The sequence below is a fragment of the Dermacentor andersoni genome, chromosome 10 (assembly GCF_023375885.2).
Source record: "Dermacentor andersoni chromosome 10, qqDerAnde1_hic_scaffold, whole genome shotgun sequence".
Lineage (NCBI taxonomy): Eukaryota > Metazoa > Arthropoda > Arachnida > Ixodida > Ixodidae > Dermacentor > Dermacentor andersoni.
Genome location: NC_092823.1, coordinates 17,002,502 through 17,023,730, shown reverse-complemented (window position 1 = coordinate 17,023,730; position 21,229 = coordinate 17,002,502). Strand labels below are relative to the sequence as shown.

Genomic DNA, 21,229 nt, shown 5'->3' with positions numbered 1-21,229 from the left:
ATGCTTATCACAGACCAGATGGCTATGTGGTACATATGCGCTAGATTACCATTTTGATGAGCAAAAGCGAGATGGTTAGTGTTGTCGCTCTGCAGTGAGTGACTGTCCACTATTTACAGCTGGACACACCATTCTGACTTTCTGAGAGGTTAACAAGGGATGCTAGTATCACTTTTCTCTGATTGGATATTCTTCATGCATGTGTTGGCAGTTAGGCTTTGCTCTATACCCCCTTGATTTGCGCTTTTTTATTTTTTATTTGAACATACTATCAGCCCTTTACAGGGCCAAGATAGGAATGAGTACAATAACGTATTTACTTGCTATACAACAATAAACACTAAACACACAGCAGTGCATATGATCAGGTATACACAAGCAATATTAAGAACAATTAATGACACTTAGTGCATCAGCTTGTGGCACTTAGTACAGCGCTATAAGGTAACAAAAACTGAAATCACGTGCCACTGAGAAGAGTATTGTTGTAGGTGGGTCTGAAACTGCTCACAGTCTGTCGCGCGTACCACTCTCTCCGGCAGTTCATTCCATACTCTCACAGTTTGCAAAAAGAAAGAATATTTAAAACAATCCATAGAAGATCTACCCTCTTTCACGTGCTTTGAATGTTTATTCCTTACTACTCGCCACATTGTCTCGGTTATGTAGCGTTCCTTGTTTACCAGCACCATGTGATTCGTAATGCTGTAAAAAAGGCTGAGCCTTTTCTGTTTCCTTCGCATTTTAGGTAAAGGAAGGTTTGCCTTTTCATAAAGCAGTGACACCGAGTCTTGTCTTTGATATTTGGAAAAAATGTGCAAGGCACGCCGTAGCACGCCTTCTAATTTTAGTGCGTTCTTTTGGTCGTACGGATCCCAGACTTCGCACGCATATTCCATTATAGGACGAACTAGCATTTTGCGTACGGTAAGCTTGGGTCCTGTGGGTGCTTGTTTGAAAGTCTGTCAAATAAATCCTAATTTTTTATTTGCCTTGCCTACTATATTGTCAATGTGGGTTGTCCAACTCATATTTGCAGTCAAAGTTACGCCCAAGTACTTGTATTCGGTCACTCGAGTAAGCAGGGTACCCGATAGGGAGTAGTTGAAGTGTAAAGGGGCGTGTTTGTGCAATATTGTCATGCATACAGTTTTTTCCAAGTTCAGCGACATTTGCCATTTCGTGCACCATTCATGTATTTGATCTAAGTAAAAATTAAGTTTAAGTTGGTCAGCTGAGGAGGTTACTTCAGTGAAAATAATGCAATCATCTGCAAATAGTTTGACTTGAATCGATGGGTCTGCTATCAGGTCATTGATATATATTAGGAAGAGCAGGAGTCCCAACACAGAGCCCTGCGACACTCCGGAGACAACGTCACATATTGTGGACTGGCTTTCTTTAACACTAACGAACTGTCGGCAATTTATTAGAAAAGCTTCGATCCATTCGACAACTTTGTGGTTACCTAACACAACTCTTAACTTTAATAATAGTTTCGTGTGACTAACTGTATCGAATGCCTTTCTAAAGTCTAGATAAATTACATCTACTTGGCCTCTTCAGATAAAATGCACTGTTTCCACAAGTTGTGTCACTGTCGAGAGGCCACTATGAAAACCATGCTGAGACTCACTGAAGAAATGTTTGCTCGCCAGAAATTCTCTGATGTGTTTGGAGACATGTTCAAGAATCTTGCATGGCATTGACGTTAGTGCAATAGGCCTGTAGTTGGAAACACATTTAAGATCTCTGCCTTTTGGTATTGGGATTATTTTACTTAATTTCCAATCGTCAGGTAGAGCCCCCGACGACAGTGATTTTTGAAAGATAACTAAGAGGTATTTGGCCATCCACACTGCATACCTCATTAAAAATGCGTTAGGAATTTCATCAGGTCCAGACGATCAACATTGTTTTAGATTGAGCAATAGTTTAAATGTTCAGAAAGCTGGAGTTCGCCTAGAGGAAGGAAGCAACGAGAAACGCAAAAGTCGTCTACTTCGCCAGTGTCTGTAGTACAGACACTGGAGAAGAAACTGTTAAGCTCATTTGCAATATCTTCTTCATTAGTAATAGAGCCTTGGGTCGTACTCAACTCAGAGATTGCCTTTTTATCTTTTGAAGAGTGCCTCCAGAACTTCTGGGGTGAGTCTTTCAGGAACTTTGGCATTGTAACACTAAAATACTTCTGTTTGGACTCTTATTTTAGCCTTCAACTCTTTTTTGAGCGATATAATCTGTTCTAAATGATCTAGATTGTGCACACGTTTGTACCTTGCTTTGGATCATTGTATCTTCCTTTTCAAATGGATAATTTCGCGTGATATCCAGGGGTTATGCTCGTTTCTTTTTTACCCTCGAGGGCACAAACTAGTTAAGCATTTGTGTACAAGGGCTTTAAGCATTAGCCAAACTTTGTTTATATCCATATTTTGTTGGAGACAAAGCTCCTTAAACCGTTCAAAAGAAATGTCCAACTCGTCAAGTATTGCCGTATTTGACGTAATAGTTCAGCGGAAACCCACAAGGTGGAGAGAAGTAATTAAAGAGAAAATCAGACATCCACCCATTTGTAGCAACTGCTACAAAGGAAACCCATATGGGTTCCTCGAAAGAAAAGCCTCGCAGTTGACGAAAAATTCGTACTGGTACGGGACTCAAACCTGGACCAGGACGGGGCAGCTGGGGCGGCCGCTCTACCACCTGAGCTAACCAGGCGGCCAGCAGATGGTAGGGTGAAGTAGGGCGTTCCAGCAGAATACACGGAAGCGGTCCCACTGAAGAACTTGATCTTTAGGAAGAAGTCTAAATTCATCCTCGGCTTGCGCTTTAACCAGACACCACAGCAACACCGCTTGTGTGAAGAACAAAACTGAGTTGCTCAGTTCTTTCATCGCGGTGCTGCCAAGCTTACTTATATTTTGATGTTTGCTTGTAAATGTTCTTAGTGACATAGGAAGGTTTAAATTAATTATCTATTCTCAGCGCAACATCATGAATTTGCTGCTTATAAGTTATTCAATTTTGTTAGCATTTTTGTGCTATATTTGGCTGGGTATGCAGAAACATGTTGAAGCTGCTTCGGCTACTGACATTTTCAGATGTATGGAATTTTTCTTATAACATCTAAAACTGCAGACTGTGTAATCTGTTGGTACTCACTACAAAAGCCAAATACGGTGTGTTATGTTGGTTTTATGTAAAACTTTACATGTTCGGCACTTACCTTGAAGTTTGGGAACATTTCTATGATTTTAATGTGCATTCTGGCTATGCAACTTTTTTTTTTGTTCCTTGGAGTTTCACTTTCTTTCTGGCAAAGGTAGCTGCGTCCCAGTCAACGTAGGTGCTTGTCTGCAAGTTGAAAAGACAAATGAGCTATTTGACAAGGGCTACAAATTAAGACATACACAGATGAAATAGACAGGAAGGGTGCCACTACCAAAAGTTTTGCTAGGCCTTCAAAGCTAACCAAATAAAACATACCGCTAAGACAAATGAGAATAGCCTGCAGTGTGTCATAACTTAAATATACTTTTGTTTGAATTATGTACTTAACCTTCATTTGCATGTTGCAGCTACTACCCAAATACAAACTCCTATGTGCTAAATTACTTGCACAAACCAATCAATACCACAAAGCTGCTGTAAACCATGGAACATTTTGTTCGTATACATAAAATGAGCACTTACAGTGGTCACTGTGCTGTGGACACTATGCCGCTCTCTTTCAAACAGGCCCCCTTTCGTGCGTTTAATGACCATCCAAAAGGGGCAGCTAAGCTCAATTGGAATGTTGCATCCTTTCTGCTAGTCACTAAACAGGAGTAATGCTAAAAAGAAAGATGACACAGAATTTAGGTGTGAAATTAGCTGTATCAGACATCAGAAAAATTTTATATTGTCATGTCAAGTGACTGAAATGCTTAGCTCAACAATTTCACATTTATTTAATTTCAAAAGTTAATTTTTTATGCAGTGTTTTCCGCAGCCAGTGAACTGTCTTTTTTTTTAGGCCCCACTCTGGAAATTATTTTACTCTGTAGAAAAGAATTCAACCAGCCCTGAGCTGTCGCCACTGCGAAAGATGTGTCATGAATTAATTAATGCAGCATTCATTATCACAAAGCTGGCTTTATGGTGTAAGGGTGGGTAATAAATCTGCGTTACGGCAGGTCGGACTGATTTACTCTTGGTGCAGGAAGTTGCATTTAGAATATTCTGTTTGACACACTTAAAGTTGCATAATCATATAAAAGCAGCACTGACGTTCGAAATGCAACGGGTGTGCGAAAGAAAAAGAATTAAACATAGTGACACGAAGTGATCTGTATTCCCGACAATGAAGTAGTCAAAGTAAGCATAGCACATTTCACTGTGAGATTGCCTGCATTATAGTCTAGGTGTTGACACAAGTAATTTAAAACATTTTAACAGCCTTAACATCATCCCTCCGTAGTCCCCCACACTGCACGACACAGCTCACAGGCCATTGACGAGACGATGGCCGCCAAGGAGACGCACGTGCTCATGCTGCACATGACTCGTGTAATTTCTTTTTTTCGCATACCTGTCGCACTTTGAACACGATTACTACTTTTGGAATATTGTGTCACTTTAGGCGTTGCAAAGAAAAGAATGCAAATGTTTGTGATTGAATACAAATGAACTCGCACCTAGCGTAATTAAATGAACTCGATCCACAAAGGGCCGGTATACCTGGTAAATTTATTTTTCTCTGTGGAGTTACGAAGTAAATTTTTATGAACAGTGTGAGCAAAAATTTCCTTTAAGCCCAGTTGAACTCAAATGTCAAGAAATGGAAAATAAATTTTAGTACCCCGAAAAGATGAAGTAGAGAGCGATCTTTACAATAAAATACTTTAATTACGGGTGATCGAGTTGCTTGTATTCAATTGTATTCGTATGCATCATCTGCACAAAACAACAAAATCGAGGGCAATAAAAACTTGTGCTCACCTTTTTCAGCTTCGACATGAGCCGGTACGTCTGTATGAAAGGACACGTTAATACTCGCAAGTTCTCGCTCAAATTCATTGAGAGTCCTCATTATCCAGGTACCCTATCCACTGTCCTTTTTCTTTCCTTGTTTCTTTTTTTTTTTTTTTTAGATATTTCCGCACCATCTCCTCTTCCTCCAGGGGGTTCATCCGCTGTAATGAAAGATGCTCCGTGCATCAGACTAGCCATGGTCGTTGACGCAGTTTCAACTGACCATTGTTTCAGAGGTAGTTTGCGTTCCTGGTGGGTGGAAGAGAGCACAAGAAAGGATGCAGAGCAACGCGCAGAACCTGGACCGCCGAAGGGAACGTCAACGACCTTTACAGAGTGAGCACATCTGCGTACCACGTGCTGAAATTGTGCTGAAACTCTCCTATCGCTCATCTGGTTATAATTTTTCTCGAACGCTTCCCTCCGAGCGTCTGATGTCATCACTTTGTCAGCAGGCAAATCACGTGTTCTCGCAACTGAGATGTTAATTCGTCTTGTACTCGTGCAGCCTTTGCCACGATGATACGCCGACTTCTTGTGTGATGAATGATGGATCCTCTGGTCAAAAGCTATATTCCATACGAATATTGGCTACTTGTGTGTTGCACAAGGTTAATAATGAGCTACCTTATCAGGCATTTGCGCGATGTTAATATGGGAAGCTCGCAAGAACTTCGTGAAAGTCTGCTTGTGCGCTAATGCAATGACATACAATGATATGGCTTTCGTTAACGGAATCGGACATCAGACCTCGGAAGACTTCATAAATTAAATTCTGGGGTTATCGAACGTCAAACCTCGGGACAGTTTGTAAATTAAATTCTTGGGTTTTACATGCCAAAAACACGATACGATTATGAGGCATGCCATAGTGGGAGACTCCGGTTTAATTTTGATCACCTGCACGCTGCACGGGTGTTTTTGCATTTTGCCAATGCAGTCGGCAGTCGGCAAATTCAAGGCACAAACATGACATATATGCCATTGCATTCATTCCCCGATTATAAGCTAAAATGAAAATCCTTGTTTCATCAGTCGAGAGAAGAAGAAGCCACCGAGTAGTAAGGTCGTGCGCCCATGGGCTCCTGCTTTCTTTGATATTTTCGGTGAGAAATTCTTCTCAATCTCAATGATTTCTGCACCAACGGATGCAACCCACGGATACCAACTTTTCAACGGTGGGTGGCCTTTTTGTCGGTTTTTCAAGCTGCTTCTCTTCGGTGACGCCGCGCTCCTCTCAGTCTGACGGCGAGGCCTAACCAGCGTTCGCTGGGCAGGGTTAGTCTCGCCTCGTCATGACAGAGAGAATGGTTGTTGTAATGGAAGGAGATGATCTTCCTCCGGAAGAATTTGGTGCGGAGCACGGCTGGCACTCCGCCGCTGTCAAAAAAAACGCCCTGTGCGTCTCGTCATGACACTACCCATGAAGCGGCAAGCAGCAAGGGGTACCACGAACGTCTCAATGGCAGCAGGAAGCCCATTAGCCAGAAGAACAAGATCATCAAGTCATCGCGAATGCCTCAGCTCGGGGGGGGGGGGGGGGGAGGTCTTGATATTCAGAAGAAAGGCTCCGCTTGGCTTTGTCGGGCCGTCGCCACCGTGGCAGGACTCACGTCCGAGCAAGCTAGCTAGCCACGACATCGTCTGCCCCAACGCAACACAATATACTATCGTCCTCTGCACCATGTCTTGCAATAATGCAGATGCTTATCTAAAGATGAATTGCATCCCCCTGGGAATCAAACAGTACAACTCAGCACTTACGAAGCTGCGCTGCATGCCACGTGCAAGGGTGTCATACGTCAGATTGCTGTGTCGGAGAGCCAGGCAGACCTTGAAAGAAGCATTCTCAACGAGAGAAATCCCTTAGCCCTGGGAGCCAAGCGAATCAAGAATAGCAAAACGGTAGTCATCGTTTTCGAAGGCTACAAGGTCCCCAACTTCATTTTCTATGGCTCGGCGCTAGGCAAGTGCTCTTTGAACCTCAGGCAGTACAACTGCTGCTATGCCTGCGGTAGACTAGGCCACAGAGCTGACATATGCCCAATGCCGGAGGACAAACTATGCAGGAAATGTGGGGCCAACAACCCCGACAAAAACCACACCTGCTCGCCTACTTGCAGCCTCTGTGGGGGCCCGCAAGCCACAGCGAACAAGATTTGCAAGCAAAGATTCCAGCTTCCGCACATCGTTCAATGGAGTAGAAGGGAAAGAAATGCGGAATCCAGGAATCAAGACCCGTCATCAGCACAGACGAGCGCCGGCAGCGAACAGGCTAGACCTTCGACCATGCACCCCCCCCCCCCCCCCCCCCCCCCCCGCTTGAGAATCCGCTCGAGGTCCAGCAGCCGTTTCAGGTCCAGGACCCGGGGTCGCTCCAGATCGGGAGGTCACTCCCGGGGCCCACAGAACAGGGTCCGGTTCAAGCAGCCAGCCGGTCCTGGTAAGCAACGCACCATCTGGGCAAACAGGGTGCAGAGCGGAGGGAAATCTGCCGAAAAGGTAACGGGGGGCGCGGTGCCAGAGCATGGTTCATCTGAAATAGCTCAGCTTAGGAAAGAAAATGCCGAGATGCACAGCATAATCGAGTTAATGCGAGCCGAAATAGCAGAGTTAAGAAAGGCTAATCAACCTCACCCTGTTCTAGTCCCTAGTTCAACCCCTCAGAGAACCCCTCTCCCCAAACCGCAGATGTTCCCATTGTCACGGAGGCGAGCCACTCGGGCAACCCAGCCAAAAGAAAGGCCGTTTGCAGCATGCCCAAAAATGCCTAAATGTCTAATGGCTAAAGCCAAGTCCGAAGTTAGAGAAATGTTTAATTCCATCTGCTTCGAGATCAAGAAGATTATTGAACGACTTTCTGCAGTGGATCGGCGACTCTTGGTCGTGGATCAGAAGTTCAACGCACAAAACGTCAAAATTCAATGTTTAGAAAACAGAATGCCAGAAATAGAGTCCAAGGTGCAGGAAATGGACATCAGGACGTCGACCCGCGTACGTCCCGTTTACTTCCCAGATGGCACGTCGGTACCTACACCGCCACCACTGCACATCCTCGGACCGATTAGTAGAACCATCTCCCTTGAGACCCTAGTCGCAACGCTGGAAGGCACTCTATACAGCAAGGATGGGGCCACACACCCAATTTAGGATTTGGCAGGGGAACTGCAAAGGACTCGACCATAAACACAGCAACAATGTAAAAAATGGCTCCGGTGGTTTCTTGGCGATTCATTGTCGCAATCATGGATGCAAACCTCTTGAGGATCAATGCACGATTGTTTCCCGTGGCAGCACGCAGCTCATCCATGAAATATCTGAAGCGCAGATGATCATGAAATTGGGTGATAAGTGTGTTAGCTTCCCTTCTGTGGCTCTCACAGAAAAAGAACTAAGTTTCTTGGAGGCGGCATCACTTGACTCGTAACTATGTTACATGAATAGGCAGTTTTTCTTGTAAGTGCATGCGCGGTCTACACTGCTTCACATATATAAAATCGATTCAGAGGTACAATAAACTTAGTTGAAAGTTTGCGCTTGGTGTGCTGTCTTCTCTCACGTCCGTGTATTTTTTTTGTTGCGCAATATCATTTGAGTAATGGATTACCAACTTGCCCGGAATGCTTCTCTCATATATGTCAGTCGTGGAAGTGTGGCAGCAGACCGAACGCATCAACCATCATCAGAAATTATGAGAACCTGAGACAAACCAGCACCTTCAAGAAACAGCAGTGGAGGACTCTATTTTTGAGTCCTAGCCTACGCACGGATCTTCTAGCATTTGTGGCCTCAAACCCTCATGCTAGCATGCGGGACATGGCCGCCAAGGTACCAATTTCCAAGTCATCAGCTTGGAGGATTATAAATTACGGCCTTTCAACCATACCACCTTAACCAGCACCAATGCTTAAATGAGAGTGACTTGTAGAGTCGTCTAGATTTCTCGAATTGGGTCCTCACAAAAGCCGATGAGTCACCAGACTTTTTGAGCGACATCATATGCACAGATGAAGCCAATTTTCGCAGAAACACCTGGGTAAATTTGCATAGTGCACATTACTAGAGGGACTCCAATCTACGCTGGGTAAAGTGCAATCGGCACCAGTACCAGTGGTCGCTCAATGTGTGGTTGAGAATTTACGCCAGTGCTATAATCAGTCCCATCTTCTTCGATCACACACTGACTGGACAGCGTTACATGAACAAAATCCTTCAAGGAGTGGTGGATGAGTTTCTCGGCGAAGTCCCGCTGTCACGTCTTCCACTTCTGCGGTATCAGTAAGATGGGGCACCCCTCACAAAGCAGCAGCCAAGCGCGAAACTGGCTGGATGCGACGCAGCAGATTGGAAGGCACGGACCTGTAAATTGGCCGGCTAGGTCACCCGACTTCCCTCCACTCGATTTCTTTCTTTGGTGTTAGGTGAAAGATCCGGCTTACATGATTGAGACAGATGTCAGACTAGTTCAAGGCAAGGATAACGGATGTCTGCCGTAGAATTCTGGCGTTGGTCATCAAGAAAGCCACTGAAGATGTGATAAAACAGACACAGTACTGCGTAGCTGCAAAAGGAAACCTATTCAAACATGTCGTCCAAGCTGGTGTTCAACGGAGCTTACGAATTCATACATAATAAGGGCACACTGGAGTCTGATGGTTTTCTTTTTTTTGACAAGTTAAAGTTTGAAAGTTTATTTAACATAATGAACGTACACAATTGCAAAGTACACATTTTTGGGACCCAACAAACTTGTTAAAGGGTCCCTGTTCTTTTTTTTTTGTGCAGACATCCTGATTGCCAATGCAGATCATTTAGAAGTGATATATCTACTTTCTTGAACACATGGGTTCTGCCTTTTCTCTACACATTCGTCGCTTCCCGGTCTTTCTATTACACTTTCATTTTTTTAAACGAACCTGCAGCACTTATACACTTTCATGAAAAATAAAATAGTCACTTTAATTTGGCTTTGGTCTGAAGCAAGTTTCTGGCGCGAAATATAGCTTCGCGCATATTCTTTTGATGTTGTGTAAGCAAAGCAGGGATGTTGAAACATTCTATACATGATTACAACGAAGGCGCCTTCCTTCCTTCGTCCGCTGTTTCATTTGGCGCCTTCGTTGTAATCATGCATTACCAACTCGTCCACCAGCACATGCTCAGTGAATTCTATACATATTATGTTGCTTTTTGCATTTCATACATGGTCAGAGCGGCGCTTTGGCTACGGTGGCAAGGGGCTTTTGTTGTCAACGTGATGAGTCGGCAATTGGGAGATGGATAATAAGTGTGACATAGAAATGAGAGGAAGGAATAGCTACAAAGCTGCAAAACCTGCTGTTGGTGTTCCTTCTGTACCATTATGAAGGTGATGCGCTGTCTCTTCGGGTTTGCGGAAAGCAATGCAGTTGCTTTCAATCAGCTTATTTGAGGGCGTTCCTTTATGATGCGGGTGGGAGTGCACTCACGTGGCATTTTTCATACTTCATGAGGTTTTTTTGCCAGTTGGAATAAATTGTGCCCAATTAGTACGTCACTGAAAATACCACAGTTAGATGTCATTTTTGGGTTCCTACAAATGCCTCACTGACACTTTGAAAATGAGGACAGTACTTCTCGAGTTAAATAATTAATTGCAATTACCAAATCAAATCGCAGTAACGAAAGAATTACTGGCGGCTACTCAACTGTACTGGAAACATTATGCACTAGGTTTTGTTCGAGTAACGCAACTGCTCTTTTTTAAGTCCTCGTGCAGGATAGTTGGGGAACAATGTATAATTCACTCTGTAATTGAATGAGGCCAAGCCAGATTCACTCGAAATTAGAATCGACAGCAGTCATGCGCAGCAGCGCTTATACTAGGACTCATTACAGAGAGCGAGGCTGCAGTTTCACCAGAAAGGCCGAGCAGTATTGTTGATAGCCACGTATGCGACAATTACACAAAGAAATATTACTGCGAGCTTCTTGCATTCCAGAGTAAACATGCGACGGCAATTTCATTTCTCTCGAGTCCCACTGTCTTCACCACTGCATTACTCAATTATTTCTGGTTCAGTGCACATTACCACACTCTTTCTTGTGTGTAGCCATTGCTTTTTGCAAGGAAAGAATGCCACAAAACTCGCAGTGAGAAACCTATGTGGTACTCTCAACTTACTCATAATTGACACAAAAATATTGCTAACACTTTTAAGTTATCTAGTATAGCTTGAAGTTTGCCTAATCTGTGCTTGAACTGTGCTATATATAAAAAAAAAGAATAACTTATGTGAGCTTGAGGAGTCCATTCCATTTCAAGCATTTGAGCAAATCTCATTCAATTACGACTTCCTTAAGATAACGGCCTTGAGAAGCAAATAAAGAGATATTATTATTTATTTATTTAATACATACAGCGGACACGAAGTCCATGCAGGGTGGATATACATTAGGTCACAAGTAAAACAATGTCAATACAACAAAATGCTGCAACAATACGACAATAATTCTGATACAAAAAGTAAACAATCGTGATACAAGTTTTATAAAGGAAAGACATTCTAGTCATTAATGGTGCGTGAAAAGAGAGTATTTGAATAGGTTGGTTCGTGCAAAATAGGGGGTTAGTGCAATTTGGTGATGCTGGCAAGTAGGTCTCGTTACTAGCGGACTTGCATACAATGCTGGGTCGAGCGCCAATTTGTTATTAAGTAACTGAGAAAGAAAGTCAAGCCGTAATTTTTTTCGACGCGATTCACGTGTATGAATATTATTCGACTTCATTAGTTCATGGCGAGTCGAATGTAGAAAATTTGTTGTAAAGAAACCTGACAGCCGTTCTTTGGGTTCAAGTTTCTTTATGTTACATTAAGTGTAGGGATCCCAGCTTACAGGTGTACTCGAGCTTCAGTCGAATTAAGTAGTAATAAGCAAGCAGTTTACCAGAGGATGGGGCGTGTTTAAGCTTGTATTTGAGAAAGCACAGTTTACAGAAAGCAGAGGAAGATACATTTTGCATGTGAACATTCCAGGACAGGTTGCTGCAAAGGGTGACACCTAAATATTTATGGTTAGTAACTTGTTTAAGTGCAGAGAAGCCTAGCATATAACTAACTTTTTTTAACATTCAAGGTCATCCCCCATTGAGTGCACCAATAGAAAATTTTAATAGGCTGTCATTTAGGTCATCTTGGTCACGAGTGTGGGTAATTTCTTTAAACAATACACAATCGTCCGCAAATAGTCTTATTTCAACATTAGGCTTTACAACATCAACAATGTCATTCACGTACAAGAGGAACAACAAAGGGCCCAGTACACTTCCCTGTGGTACCGCAGATGTCACTGGAAGACAGGCCGAGTGATGCCCACCTACATCCACGAACTGTTCGCGATTGCTCAGGTATTCAGCGATCCAAGAAACAAGTACTTCTGGTATGCCATAGTTCTTTAGCTTAAATATCAGTTTGGAATGTGGTACCTTATCGAAGGCTTTACTAAAATCCAGAAAAATTAAATCAATTTGGTTGTTATTTTCAATGGAAGAAACAAGAGTGTGAATGACCATGATTAGTTGTGCTACTGTAGAATATCCCTTTCAGAAACCATGTTGAGAATTGGTGAGAATTTTGTTCTCATTAAGAAATTCATGGAGGGCTTTTGCAATAATATGCTCAATTAGTTTACAGCAACTTGACGTTAGTGAGATCGGGCAATAGTTTTTCAAAAGTAGTCGGTCGCCTTTTTTAAAAATGGGCACCACATGGGCTGTCCTTTAGTTCTTCGGCAAAGTCAAACACAACAAGGAAGCATAAAATATGATGACAAGGTACTTTGCGAGAGGTTCGACATATTGGCGGAGAAAAACATTTGGTATGTTATTGGGTCCAGAATAAGTCTTAGTTTTCAAGTTAAGTAGCATTGAGAGCACTCCAGGGTAACTAATAATATTAGAAAAGTTTGTAAGTGCAGTGTCTGTGGCAGAGGGAGGGCCATCAGTTGTTGAAGTATCTATTGAATTGTTCGGCAATGTCTCTTTGTTCGTTAATAATAAGGCCGTTATCCGAAATCTGTGAACTTGGTTTCTTTTCCTCACTTACCTAAGTAGTTCCAAAAGTTAGCTGGGTCAGCTTAAATAAAGCTTGGCAGGGTACTGAATAATGATCCTTTGAACGATACAGTGCTCTCGCAAGGCTTCCATTGGATTCTGCTATGACGTTAAGTGGTGCGCGGTTCTTTTTTCATCTTTTCACTTTGCATTTTAAATGGATGTTGTCTCGTTTCATCCATGGCGTTTCCTTGTGCACTTTCTTTCGTTCGTTCGGGACAAACTTATCGAGGCAATATCGGCACATGCTCTTAAAACATTCCCATAAAACACCAACATCACTACTATCAAAATCGGTAGGACATGCCTCCAAGTGATCAATAATTGATGCATCATCCACAGGTGAGTAATTTTCGTAGTAATGTGCAGCACTGATATGTGGTGACGTGCAGTGCAAAAGCACCTTTTTCTGCATTCGGAGCCACTTGGCTGTGATGCATGCACAGTTGCACAGTATGCTGAACAATATGTCCGCATGGATGGCATTATCCACAAGGAGAATTGACCGATTCAAAACACAAATTTCTTTTTTCTCTCCTTTTTCAGACCATACCTTTTTGGCCCGCTTCTCCTCTCCATACAACTTGAGCACCTGCACCAGTGAGTCGTAGTCGAGGGAGTTGACGACATCGGCAGCGGTCGGTTCGTCGGGAAACCTGCAGGGACACAGGCACCGCTTAGAGCTCACAGACGAGAAGCTGCGAGCCTTCCAAAAGCCAAGAACACAGCAGCGACAGCACCCTACTGCAGCTGCATTTGTCGCACTGGTGAGGTGGCATAATTGCACAGAAACAAAACACCACCACACTGTCAGAACGAACACACTCGCATCCTGTCCGCCCTGCGTGCATGCACAAACAGAGATGCACCAACAAGCCCACAAGGATGGTGTTGTCTCTCTTCACCCAGAAGCTCATTCAGAACGAAGCAATCCTGCAGCACTTTTTGAACAAAACGAACGAGACATGCGTACTAGGCCTTGAAAGTATGTACAATAAATAAATAAATAGACCTGTCCAGTTGCTGGACGCAAGCGTCTGGGTCTAATGTTGTTCTCATACATGACTCTTCTATTCCCTGAAGTGCTGCTTGCCCTCTAATTCTACACCGAAATCCCCGCAGCCTATCACCCTTATTGCGTGGTCAATGATGGCCATTGAATGGGATGAGTGGGCATGGCAACAAGGCTACAATGCAGCTGACGAATATCTTCCGCATCTGCCTGTTTCAGCTCGTGACAATAACCAGCCCAAGCACCGCTGCGGCACCTTATCGGTTCTGCAATGGCGCTTTGCCACACGTGTTGCGGACTGAAAATCCAGCGCCAAGTTACGCATCCTCCGCCGACACACGAGTTGCCACGTCAGCGCCAGTTCCTATGACTCTCTCTGGATGGTCTACTGTATCATCATCGACATCAACGCCCCCCTGCTCTACTTAAATGACTGGCACCATCTGCAGCAGTTCAGTGGGCATGGGAACAATGCGACGATGCGGCTGACAAATATCTTCCACTTCTGCCTGTTTCAGGTTTGTTACACATCTTCTAAACGCTCAGATAATGCGTCCCTTGTCGTGTTCCCATGCCCACAGCTGCTTTTGAACCATGTGCACGAGTGTTTCTGCGTGATGAAAATGTTGCTGTCTGGGGATGTTGAGCTGAATCCCGGGCCGAATTCTAATAAATCCGCGAAAGCTTCAGGTGATGACAGTCCAGTTTTAACACTGCTTCATGATCTTCGGGACCGTTCCGCCAACATCGAACATGGACAGGCGTGCATATTTGATTCCCTGCAAAGCCTTACAGCAATTCAGAAGGAACTGAGTAAAAATATTACAGAAATCTCGGCCCGCCTTAGCGCTGTTGAAAATAAACTGCAGTTGCTCGACGCAGTTCGGGATGACATGACCACAGTGAGGGAAAATGCTGAAAGAGCAGTAGCTCAAAATGAGATACTCAAAATCCATTTAAATGACCTTGAGGATAGGTCTCGTAGAAACAATGTTGTGTTTTATAATGTTCCAGAGGGACCCAATGAAACATGGGCAGAATCTGAGGAAAAAATAAGAGGTATTGTTTAAGAGAACATGTCCTTAACCTTAGCCGAACTGGACACTAAATGCGCACAGGATTGGCAAGGCTGTAACTAGGAAAATGCGACCAATAATTGTGAAATTCACGCACTACAATATTAAAGAACGAGTCATGGGCGCAAAAAGCAAGCTAAAAGAGTCCAATTTCTCGATTAGTAAAGATTTTGCCCCGGACACCAGGCATGCACGGAAAAAGCTTGCTGAATTCGCAAAGCAAACTGAGCCCAGTGAACCGTTTAGTCTTCATTTTAACAAGGTTATTCTGAAGAAAAAATGCTATACTTACTGCCACTGATAGCGTTCAAGAAAAAATTGAAAAACGTGTTGTAACTAACTCTGGTCCTTTGTCTCCGAGATAGCTCAATGAACATGAGCACCGACCTGCGCAGGCACCTCGTAACGTCTTGGTTCTTTTTACTAATATACGCAGTGTCATTGGCAATCGTGATAGCTTATCTTGCACGGCCGATACTACAGCGGCTGACATCATTGTACTATCAGAAACTTGGCTCAAAGAAACTGTGCATAATAATGAAATATTTTCAACGGGAAAGTGTTACTGTGTATTTTGCTGTGACCGCTCTTTTGGCCGCAGCGGTGGTGTATTAATCACTGTGTCCGACAATCTTGAATGCTTTGAAGTTAGTGTTGATACTACACTGGAGTTCAAATGTGTACAGGTTACAATTAACAATAAAGCTCTTTTATTTGTGCATGCTACCGCGCACCATCTACACCCGTCGGCTTTTCTAACGACCTTCATGATATTCTGAACATAATTGAAACAAAGTTGCCTGATCGTCCAATTTTTATTTTTGGTGACTTCAATTTCCCGAACTGCCCTGCAGTAGATGGTGACGGATCTTCTGAGTCGGCAAGTTTTTCAGCCATCTGCTCCTTCTTCTCGCTAACAGAAATGGTTACCCAGCCGACAAGGACGACAGCTACAAGATCTAACGTATTAGACCTTTTGTTGACGAGCGCCCCAGATTTTGTTTCCGAGGTAAAATACTGGCCAGGCTTAAGTGATCATTGTTTACTGCACATCACATTGAATTTACCATCGCATAAAACGCGAAATGAAACAAAAACCATTTACAATTATGCTAAAGCAAATCTTTCTTCAATTAATGATGGCCTCCATATTTTTCTCGACAATTTCGCCCTGGCATGTGCCGAACGATCTGTTAACGACAACTGGCGCATGTTAAAAAAAAACTGCATGAATTAATAGAACTGCACATCCCTCGTGAAATCATCGTGACTAATCGTAGGTCCCCATGGTTCACTCGTTACATAAAACGCCTCGGGAACAGAAAAAGGCAGTTATATGTCAGGGCAAGGTCGTCCGGAAAATCGGAGCATCGGTCAGCTCTAAGAGCCACGGTTAACACTTATAAAAAATCGTTAAAAGATGCTAAACAACATTTCTTTAATGTCACACTGCCATCATTTCTTTTAACTGATACTAAAATATTCTGGGACGTTGTTAATGGGTCGGATCAGCCATCAATCTCTCTCCTGGATTCTCAATCAAATCTCATCCCTAACAGTGACAGTGCTAATGCACTTAATGCAACTTTTGCGAATGGATTTTCTGTCCCTTTTAGCGCACCACTACCAGACTATACTCCCAATATCATATTTTCAATGGATCCCATTTGTTTTGACTTTGAAGGCATTATAAGTATCATAGATCGTTTAAAGTTATCTTTTTCATGTGGTCCTGATGATATCAGCACTAAAATCCTGAAAAACACTTAAGTATATTCTTCCATCATACTATTGAAAATATTTGAGCAATCCCCTCAAACTTGTGATCTCTCAGATGACTGGAAATTGGCTAAGGTGGTTCCACTCCATAAATCAGGCGACAAGCACCTATCACTCAACTATTGGCCAGTATCACTAACCAGCATTCCTTGCAAGATAGTAAAAGTAATCTTGTCATCTGTCATCTTGGATGTCATTTTGTAATCCCTAGCGAACTTTCTTGAGTCATCATCCTTTTTCACTTGTGCACAGCATGGTTTTAGAAAGCACTTTTCTTGTGAAACGCAGCTAATAAATTTTACAAATGATATTAACTTCATACTTGATCATGGCAGTGAGGTTGACTGCATCTATTTAGATTTTTCCAAAGCATTTGACAAAGTCTCTCTCAGCTTGCTTCTTCACAAACTAAGTAAACTCAACATCGACCAAAATGTACTACACAATGGACTGAATGCTTTTTGTCTAACAGGTTCCTATATGTGCATGCTAACGGCATTAGCTCATCATCGGTTTCTGTGACCTCAGGCGTCCCACAAGGTTCTGTTATCGGTCCCTTGCTCTCTCTGGTATATATTAATGACTTGCCTAACGTAACATCCACAGTGCAACTTTTTGCAGATGACTGTGTGGTTTACTGAGAAATAAAAAATACTAATGACACTGTACTACTCCAGGAAGACTTAGCTACTATATCTAACTGGTGTTCACAATGGAAGATGACACTTAACGAGATGCAAAGTAATGCGTTTTTCCCGTCGCGTCAATCCGTGCTCCGCTCCCTACACTATTTGTTCTTCCCTGCTAACACCGGTAACATCTTACAAATACCTTGGCGTCATTATAACGTCAAACCTATCTTGGAAGGCACATATAATTTCTATCATCGCGTCCACTAACCACATGCTTGGATATCTGGAACGGAATTTTTCCTTAGTCCCGACACCTGTTAAACTTCTTCTGTACAAATCGCTTGTCCGCTCAAAATTAGAATATGCTAGCTCAGTATGGGACCCTTTCACTAACTCTCTTATCGATGCCCTCGAAGCCATACAGAACTGAGCAGCACGTTTCATCTTCCGTAACTATGATTGTTTGTCCAGTGTCACAGAAATGAAAAACACAATGTCACTAACCCCTCTCTTAATGCGCAGAAAAATATCACGCCTCTGTCTGTTTTTTAAAATTTACCACATGAATTCCACCCTTAAAGATACATTACTCACGCCGCCAACGTATGTTTCATCCCACTTAGATCATCCATGCAAAGTTGGTGTTTCACAGTGCCGTACAACATCCTGCAGGAATTCATTCATTCCAAAAACATTGTTGGACTGGAACCAGCTACCAACGGGATATTGCACTTTCGAAAGACTTTGATGAATTTAAGAAGAAATTATCAACACATTATTGCTTGCCATAGCTTTGGTTCCATTTACTTTTTGCTTGTAATCATGCGCATTCTTATGTATTTTTCCCCTAGATTTGCTGTGTTCATATTTGTGCTAATGGTGGCGTTTTGCAATTTGCAACTTTTGTTTCTGTGATTTAGCATTTCTTGGCATTTTTGTGTAATCTTGAACTCACTTCATGTTCCGGGTTGTGAATTATGTATTTGTTCCGGTACATATATATATATTTTATATATATGCGTTGTCTCCTTTTGTAACAAATTTATTGAAATGTGTGTACCACTCCCCTCAATAATGCCCTGTGGGCCATGAGGGTATCTGAAATAAATAAATAAATAAATTCTCTTTTGGCATCCCAACAAAGCTGTGGTGCTATCAAAAGCATAAATGTGTCTCGCAACTCAGCTCATTTAAAACAATCCCTCTTGAAAGCACAATAAGTCACTCAAGATGTGCATTCCCAGTTGCCTGCTCTCTCCCAAGCAGATGCAATTGCTAACTGCGGTAGGTAGTGTATGTGGGCCCAGATACACGACACTGTCATTCTCTGAGCAGGGATGGCTACACGAGAGACAGTGATGGGACTTTACGGTTTGTACAGCCCATCAGTGCTTCTACTGTGAGCATGCGCCATTGGACGGCTAATGACACTTAGTCGTTTAAAACATTCCGCAGCCGTTGAATGTCCTCAAATGTTTAGAGCAACATGACAAACTGAAACTTCCAGAAGAAAGAGCTTCTCTATCAATAAAGGTTGAGTGACCAAATGCGATGACCCTAAGGCACCAAGAGCAGCAGTTACCGGTGATGGACAGTGTCTAACCAAATGAATACCTTATACTAACCTAACAGCCTCTGTTAAATAGCAACGAAAGAACTACTGTCAACTAGGTTCACAAGGCATCTTTACAAGTGTTCACAGTGTCCTACACTGGTGTGTCTACATTCGGTTCTCTTTCTTTCCCTGATAGCATACACGCATTCAACTCTGATAGTGCCTGTACGCATACAGTGCTCTTACAATGGATACACTGTGGTTTCTTCTTCATTTTATACCTAGTATTTTCTCAATAGTAAGTGCCACATAGACATCAAGTGCATTTAATGCATCAAAGACTATTTCTCGTTGAATGTTCACTGCAGGTTATAGGTTTTATCCCTTACCACCATTCAATGGGAAAAGTTCTTTCAGTCAACATACAGGGCTTGTTGAATGCCATGCCTCGTTTCTTGTATTATTTCTTGCCAATTCCTCTTTTTTTTTTACTTGGCAGGCTATTCTATGAAAAATTTATTTCGCATTACGAAGATTGAGCATGTACACAGAAACTCCTCCGCTGAGCCACGTTATGCCAGTTGTACACAATTTGTCAGGCCAACACACTGCTCTGTTTCGAGTGAGCTATACTGCCCTCATGCTGGGATAGAGTTTTGTGCACCATTTGTGCCAGTGAGGTTTCACAACAAAGTCGAGGTAAAAAACATCGGGGCTACGGGTCCACCGCTTAATTAACCGACAGCCCGTGCAGCGGACTGGCGGATGTTCCAGCACTGCATTTCGCCCCTACAGTGCAATGCTTTCTGACATGTCCGGCCAACCGTAGTGGAGCAGCACTATGAAAGCTGCTAGCAACTGAAGCAGAGCGATTGGAAATTATAGCAAAAAGTGCTAGGAGTGGCACTTCTCTCGTGGTACCTTGTCAACCGCCACTTCCTGTGCACAGCCATTCTACCCCAACCTTATGGCATGCTATCCAGTGTCTACAGTCACCCCTTGCATTATGGACGCAAGCTGCCAGCCCGCAGATATCACATTTAATTCATGTTCTCAAACAGAAAATGGGATGTCCTGTATTGCATATCCCGTTAAGCCTCGATATAACGAAGTGGGTAAGTATTCGTTTTCATCATATGAAAATTTTGTTATATTGAAATTCCATCTTTTATGAAATAAAGTTATACCTCTACATAACAAAGTAGGCAAAATCATAAATTTGCTTTGGTGTATAGAAATTTTGTTGTATTGAAATTCGATCTTTTTTGCAAATAAGTAGAGACACCAATAGGTTTTTTCTTACACAGAAAGGGGCTGCAGAATTTTCCAAATTATTGGGCAACTGAAAACAGAGAATTTGAATGAGAAAACAATTCCTTTTGATGAATTTGGGAGTCGGCGACGAATGATACGGTTCCATGCCACATCAACAATATCGTTACATAGGCGGTGATGAATTAGGTGTAGCCAGCCACGCTTTTGAGTGCACTCTGCCCTCACGGCTGATAGCGTCACCCGCACTGGGATGATGCTATTGACACGTGTACTGGTCTTTATCGGGCGACACGTTTCACCGCCTAACAAATGTTATCGCACAGCGCAGGACGTGCTTGCATGTGTCGGAAGTTTCTGGAATGTTATCGATGGTTCCACCCGCTGTCTGTTGTCGCCGAGTTGCGTAATCTGATTGCATGTACGCGCAGCGCGAATGGCGTAGAACTTTGTGGAAGGCATGCGGGTCCCATCGATTCCTCTGGAACATTCGACGACTGATCTATAAAAGCCGACGCGCTTGACCCGCTGATCAAATTTTCGACAACCGCCGACCGTGTTCGCCGCTACCATTGTTCCTTCAGCGTAGCCTGTTTTTGAGGGCACAAGTTCGCCCAATAAAACGCTCGTTTTGTTAATCAAAGTTTTGCGGCCTTCTTAACCGTCACTACCACGTGACATCTGGTGGAGGTACCAGTGCGTTCATGTACCGAACCGTACCGAATGTACCGTTCATGTGATTTGAGAACTGGGAGTCGACCTTGACAACATGGGACCTGTCCGGAGCGGCTTCCT

The 21,229-nt window shown here is 43.1% G+C and overlaps 1 protein-coding gene across 7 annotated transcripts in view; it reads right to left on the bottom strand.

The window, feature by feature from the left end:
• LOC126519322 (12S rRNA N(4)-cytidine methyltransferase METTL15) overlaps window positions 1–21,229 on the bottom strand; it is a 131,700-nt gene that overhangs the window by 54,001 nt on the left and 56,470 nt on the right. For all 7 annotated transcript variants that reach the window (XM_055065118.2, XM_055065119.2, XM_072284955.1 and 4 more), the window contains one exon: window positions 13,662–13,764. In XM_055065118.2, coding sequence (XP_054921093.1) covers window positions 13,662–13,764 — 103 coding nt within the window. The remainder of the gene's footprint in view (window positions 1–13,661; window positions 13,765–21,229) is intronic.